The sequence below is a fragment of the Diadema setosum genome, chromosome 13 (genome assembly GCF_964275005.1).
Source record: "Diadema setosum chromosome 13, eeDiaSeto1, whole genome shotgun sequence".
Classification (NCBI taxonomy): Eukaryota; Metazoa; Echinodermata; class Echinoidea; order Diadematoida; family Diadematidae; genus Diadema; species Diadema setosum.
This window is the reverse complement of record NC_092697.1, coordinates 25,677,152-25,684,435: the sequence shown is the minus strand read 5'-3', so window position 1 is coordinate 25,684,435 and position 7,284 is coordinate 25,677,152. Positions and strand designations below refer to the sequence as shown.

The following is a 7,284-nucleotide window of genomic DNA, read 5'->3' as shown; positions in this document are numbered from 1 at the left end:
ACATGGCAGCCTCACCATAAGAATGCATCAGTTCGGGCTCAAGGAAGCAGAACAAAAGAAGAAGGCATGCACAGATTCTACACATCTGTATAGATTCTGTCATCAACACTGTTCAGTATGATTTGTTACAAGATTTTTCAGAGTATTGGTTTTTTCTGCTCAAGGACCACAATAAATCCCTGAAATTGTATATATACATGGAGCTGCCGATATGTGTACTACAGTACATGATGTGAAATTTTGAAAATCGTCTGGAATGCCCCTTTAATTACATCTAATGATTTTTATAGGAACTACATGTACACTTACCATGAATACTGCTTCTTGATCAAAGTATTGCTTCATTCTCCTGGTCATACAAAACATTCAATACATGAATACAATAAGTGTACATGTAAAACATGCAGAAATGTTGAACAAAGGGATATTAGGGAACTGTTTAGTTGTGAACTGTAGCTACACATTAGACTTTCAGGTGATATTCGTTGTTTATCAGCAAATGAAATATGGCTTGTCATTCCATGGATCTACTACACATGGACGTTCATCATTCGTTCATCTCATGCACCGGTTTCTGTCGAAAGTGTCACAAAAACATTTAAAACGTGCTTTCCTGCTTTGATCACATTATCACCGCCGACAGCCAGCCTGAATGAAAACAAGACGCCGCTTTGAGAAATCTTAGTCGTACATGCGCAGAAGATGGTAAAAAAAGTGCATGTGCATTTGCGAAATGCACATACTTTACAAGAGAAAGCAAATGCAATTGTGTTTTGGAAGGTTGATTGCGATTTGTAATCCCATAATTTTTCACATCTTTCTTTAGCACATTGTTCAGAGTAAACATGGACAGTACGCCGTAGATGACATAAATGTCTTGTCATTAAGCAATATTATATGCGTGTGCGGAAGTGTCCACTTCAGTAATTGCCAATTTATATTTTGTGATGGGAAAATTGTCACGTTTTCAGGTTTGCGGCTCCCTATTATCGGTGTTTATTCAAATGCACTTGAATCTGAAAAGGCACCTCAACTTCATATGACCAAAATGAGAGAAACGGTTCTTTTGTCAGTGACGATGCATGATAACACAAAGGTTATTGTCCAAACATCTGAATGTACTTGTTAAGATGCACATATCAGGTGTGAAATAGGTTCCCAAATAGGGTTAGTTTCAAAGGCTTGAAATATTCCGAAATGGGGATAGTGCCACTTCTTTGTGTTTTTTCCCTGATTCTCTCCAATGAACCAGGGAGGTGTTACAGAGATGGAGTGGCAACTCTTCGTAATTCATGCAAACACATGTTTGGGTTCAAGGCGTTACAATGGGATGTCTAGCATTCCACTACGCTTTGAAGTCACGCTCGGCACCGCTCTAGTTGCAAGACGAAGTTCGGAGACGAAGAACGCATTTCACCTTTCGTTGAATTACAAGCTTTATTTCACCGTAAAATTTTAAATGAAATACTAGAATTGATTTAGAATAGTTTAGGAAAGATTTCAATATTATAAACATGTATTTCTAGTTTCTTCGTAATTAGCAAATCGAAATGAAATGAAAATTAGGCCCTCTTAAAAACCTAATATTTTTCTATAATGCGCTCACTTCCGCATGTTAATTTTCTATCTTTTAATAAGGGATATTTTGATCTTTAGAATAAAGTACTCCGCTAAAGTGTGTTCCAGCGTGTTTTTAAACTATTTGCTGTTAAAATTGTGAGTTTTACACTGCATTTTGATTTGCTGCTTCAATTCAAGGTACACAAATTCATTGTTGCCATCACATTGAAAGAGAGAGCGAATTGCAGTAGGAGCAAGTATTTCTAGATGTGAGAGCGCTAGTCCCGATATAAGGCAAAAAAAAATAAGTGTTTGTTTGCCCTTAATTGTCAAAACCCAAGAGGGTCGGTAGGTCGGTTTTTTTTTGTTTCAATACCCATTTTACCCATGTAATTTTATAACTTTGGCAGGGCATCTTCGTAATACACTCATCCTTCTGGCAATACTTCGACTCCGACAAATAACAACTTAAAATCGAAAACTTTCTTCAATTTGAAGACTCACCAGTAAAGTTGAAGTATTGACAACAGGGTTCCTGCAACGTTTGGTTCTGCCAATAGTCCTTTTCTGTTCGAATTGATCAACTGGATAAGATGTCTGTGTGCGTATGCGCTGGCCGTCAATTCAGTGAAGCTCTCCCAGGTTCCTCTCGACCGAGTCACATTAAGTCATCAATTTGAACAGAAAGGGACTATTGGCAGAACCAAACATTTCACGAATTCTGTTATCAATACTTCAACTTCACCGGTAAGTCTTCAAATTGAAGAAATTTTTCGATTTTAAGTTGATATTTGTCCGCGATACTACCCTGTCATGATCCTGGATGGTACAGTACGCAGCCCAATTACGCTATGCGTATGGGGCTGCTGGTCGCAGTTACTGACGTTTAGTACCACGGTAGCTAGCTAGCTAGCCAGCACACTACCTATGCACGTGAGCCAAAAAGGTAGCTAGCATGCAATGCATGCTTTAAACGTAGCCTGCGGCCCGAACACGATTACGACGGGTCGATGAGATGAAAAAACATTTTTTAGACTTTTTTTTTTTCATTCTTTCTTTAGCTTAACCCTAAAGGGGCCGGGCTTTTTTGGCTATGCTCAGACCGGGATGGATGGATGGCTTCCGCCCCCCCCCCCCCCCCCTGAGATCTCGGCCATCGGAGGTGCGATCGCGATGAAATTTTGCATGCGTGAGACCCGCGTCATAATCTATAAGATTGTGTCATAAGATTTTTTGAAACAATCAATTTCTAATTTTAATTAATTAATTATGCAAATTAAGCTCAAGGTGATATTTTAGCCTAATTAAAAGCATTGAGAGTCTAATTTTTGATCTGTAAATCTGTTTTAGCATATTCTACAATTATACATCACGAAAACTTCCAAAACTCATTTCAATTCTTATGTATTTTATTGTTTTCAGAATTTCTTATGTATTTCTTTGTTTTTCAACTTTTGTTTTTTCTTTGTTTTTTCATTGGAAATTGTCACTGACCACTTTTCTACCATAATTAGCACAAAATTAATCAATGAAAGTGATTAATTGTAAAAATAATCAGGTTTTTATGCCTTTCATGACAGAGCACTGTTTTCCATAGGAAATGTACACAAAATCACAAAATTGTGCCCATTTTGGGGCGACATTCCTTTACAAAAATGGGCGTGGCTTCGCAAAAGTATGCGCGGACGTTGCAAATTTGGTCTCAAAAGTTGCGCGAGACTTGAACGAAGAAAGTCAAGAAGCCTCGCGACGAGGCCTTCTCGCGTTACAGAATTATAGCGCGAAACGTCGGGGGGGGGGGGGGGCGGATTCCGCCCCCCCGCCCGGCCCTTTTAGGGTTAACATGGATAATTTTGGGTTTAAAACCGTTCATAAATTTGCAGAAGATGAAATTTGTGAAAAAAAAATAAGCTTGAAAGAGCAAAAAATAAAAAATAAAAAACCCGACCCGAAATTTCCGTGATTTTCGGTCGGTCGCGAAGGGCAAACAAACCATTTTTTTTTTTTTTTTTTTGGCCTTATTGATGCTCTCTTTTGTCAAAGCACATGGTCAACACCTGTAATTGAACGCATAACTTCTCGGCGGTGCCGCGCATGACTTCAAAGGAGAGCAGAAGTGTTGTCTCTCCTTCTCTAGCACCTCCCTGAATGAACATTGTACTCGCTGCATGTTTTCCTGCAAAGCATACTGAGGTGGCCTTTTTTTCGCAGGACATTTTGCCAAATGCACAGCATGTACGTCATGCTGTTTTTCTGGTTTCCCCTTCCAAAAACGTGTGATGTGGGGGTAATTGTACTGGCTTCCCTTCAGAAAGTCAGCGATTATGGGGTAATTTTGATGGCATCCCTTTCAAAAGCCTGTGATAGGGGGTAATATTCTCTAAGAATCTGGAACAAGCATGCATATGTGTACATGTACAGTACGCAATATGGTTGACAGCCTGAGTGTGTGTTTGGGGGGGGGGGGGGGGGGCTGACGAGAGGACTCATTAAAGGCCCGAAGGTGGTTCGAAGGTGGTACAAATGAAACCATGGTTTAAACCATGGTCAAAAACCATGGAGCGCCAAATGTCGCATGGAATATTTCGTTACGTCATTTCGTCGATGAAATTATTATTTTGTAACTAAATTAACATTTCGTCCTCGAAATGATAATTTTGTTAACGAAACGGTCATTTTGTCGACAAAATGACCAATTTCGTAACGAAATATTCCGTGCGATTTTACTTGACACTCCATGGTTTTTGTCCATGGTTTAAACCATGGCTTCATTTGTACTACCTTCGTGAATTCGTCACAAGGGATTGCTAACCTATCAAGGTTGTCAGGGGTGTCGATCGGAAAGGGGGGGGGGGGGGGACATTATAAGCGAACTAAGCGACTGAGAAAGAAGAAAAGTCATTCGTACCAATGTACCCATGAACTAACTCCGTAAGGATGTTTAGGGGCTTACTATATAGATTCCTTTGACAAACGAAAGCATGCACACGCACGCACACAAACACACACAAACACATAATATCCGTTCCATCTCTTTTCATGTATATGTATTTTTGTTTGCTTGTTAGCAGATATTTAGCTGCATTTATTTCAAAATGTTAAAAATGACAATACAATGTAATATCACTTATAGATTAAAAATGATTAGACGATAACCAAATAATTCAGTACATAATATAATATATATAATATATGTATATTTATATTTATATATATATATATATATATACTGAATATTCGATGCAAACCCCTTATTTGACAATTATTGAATACAAATGTTAAGACCTTTTGATACAGACCGTGGCAGAAGGCGAGACTAATGTATATCATAAGCTATACATAAGTATAGAATGGGTGTGGAGGACTCCTAAAATAGATGTCATGATAATGATTTCCCATTTTGTACAGTTGTATAGGGGAAACTGCATCGTTTGTGCTGTGCGTTAATATTGCTGTGAATTTAGACTGCGGAGTAATATCCTCATTGTTCAGTGGGTAATTTTAAAATAAAAAGTAAAGTTTTGACATTGGAGTCAATTATTATCACAATAATTGTATTTCAATTGTAAATTCTCCTCTTCTAGAGTCTTAAAAGGATACAAGAAAAAGACCGCTTTTAGTTGTTCGTGTAATTAATGGATTTCATTTATGCTCTCATTCAAGTGCTTGTTTTTCCTCATACACTTTCTGTTCTTCCTATTTTTGTTCCCTGCTTTCTTTTCCTTGCACTTTTTGTGGTTGTAAGCTTTTCATCACATTTTCTCCTTTCCAAGCATATTCTTTTGAGTGAGTACCTCCATTCTTTCATCTCGCAATATACATTTAGTATGGTGCAAGTTTTTGTTTATTCGATCATAGACATAAACGTACGGTTATGTTTGCTTCTTCAAAAATAATACTAGATCAAAATTTCATATTCGAGTTCCGTATGGACGAACTAAATTTTCACATTCATTTATAACTCATCAAGGACCAAAACTGGAATGATTTACCAAGTACTGTAGTATAAAAGATTGTTTAACGTTTAATTCATTCTTGTGTTGTATATGCACGTCTGATTTCAATCATCACTGAGCATATTCTATTGAAGAAAAAAGAAGTTTGAATTGAACTGATTTTTGTTTAAAGAATTTGAAATGTATTTTTGTTTGTTTGTTTGTTCGTTTGTTTGTTTTGTTTTGTTCTGTTTTGTTCTGTTTTTTGGTTCTCTTCGGCCAACTTACTCATGTTTGCAAAAGAGAGCAAAGTCCGTTGATAAAAGAGGGGCACGGTTCCACCCTGAATATCGACGTTGCAGTCGGTGCTGCAGTGTAGGCTTATCTGTAATGCAGACTACAGTACAGAGCCAATCACTTCTGCGCAACCAGCCGCCAATAGTACAACTGCAGTACATGCCTATCACGCGTTGGTATTAATTTGAAAAAAAAAACGGGAACAATGGCGTCTTACATAGGTTTGAATGTTGGTGGCAAAATTTACGAGACATCGGAAATGACTCTCACCAGTCAACCGGGAAGTTTCTTTACCTCTCTGCTGAGTGGCAGCATTCCCAGTGCGAAAGATGATCGGGGGAACTACAGAATTGATCGTGATGGCAAGATATTCAGATACGTTCTCAATTACCTCCGGGACAACGAGCTCATTCTACCAGAAGGTTTCAACGAGCTCACCTTACTCGAACGTGAAGCAGATTTCTACCAACTCGAATCGCTCAAAGCTGATATTCAGGCCTTATTGAGAGTGGCAATGCCAGGTGAAACCATTTCTTTAGACGTTGGTGGAACAATCTACACGACAACAAGGGAAGTTCTTTCTCATGAGCCTGACTCAGTTTTTCAGCAGATTCTCAAGGACCAAGCCACACCTGACCCAAACGGCCGGTACTTAATAGCAGGTGATGGGAAACTCTTCCGCTACATACTGAAATATCTGCGGTTCGGATTTCTTGCACTTCCACACGACTTCGATGTGACGTCCCTCAAGGATGAAGCAAGATTCCTAAAACTTGAGGTCTTCCTCGCACACATCATGATCTGTAGGTTAATGTTTCCAGTCGGAAATACGTCCGATACCGCCGAGAGCGGCTTGGCAATGTTTGCCAGACGGAACGATTTTGTGTTGTACTCACAAAATGAACTAATTTTGAAGACTTTATCTGCAGTGCTTCTAACAAAAAGCTCGTATCAAGATTCATGCAGTGAAATCCAATTTACGTCGAGAGAAACAGTTATCAAGGTGCTCGTGCTACCAATTGCTCTAAACAGGTCTCGGGCAGGGGAACCAATACGGGTGACTTCAATTAATCACTTTGACCGTCTCTTTAGTATCGGCCGAATACCCTATCACAGCTGTGTATACCCTGCGAATAGAGACGAGTTGGTGGCACTCCTGTCTAAGGTAGTTGGCATGGAAACCAATCGAAAGGTTTTCACTTCCTCGTATCTTGGAGTGTTTGGTTTACGGAGTGATAGCTTCCTCAGTAGTGCCATCGGTAAGTGCTTAGCAGAAATATTCTAGCTGCTGTCTCACTCTGAATTTTGAGCCTTGAGGACATGCTGAGACATGTACACCTGTATTTCATACAAAGTAAGAAAAATAGTCCTGTTACAGTTAAAAACAGTCATTTTATTTCAGTAGGCCCAGATAGGTAAAAATGTCGATTGGTCCATAACCCCGTATATTCTTCATAGCCTGGGCTAAGTTTTGTTAGCTTGTGTTTCTTGA

The 7,284-nt window shown here is 39.0% G+C and overlaps 1 protein-coding gene across 1 annotated transcript; it reads left to right on the top strand.

Annotated features, from left to right (window-relative positions):
* Positions 1-5,997: 5,997 nt before the first annotated feature.
* On the top strand, positions 5,998-7,284 carry LOC140236699 (BTB/POZ domain-containing protein KCTD8-like). The gene has a single exon (XM_072316620.1). The coding sequence runs from the start codon at positions 5,998-6,000 to the stop codon at positions 7,075-7,077; it is 1,080 nt and encodes a 359-aa protein (XP_072172721.1). The 3' UTR covers positions 7,078-7,284.

Excerpts from the sequence above, each read along its gene's own strand:
- LOC140236699 (XM_072316620.1), top strand. The coding sequence starts at position 5,998 with ATGGCGTCTTACATAGGTTTGAATGTTGGTGGCAAAATTTACGAGACA.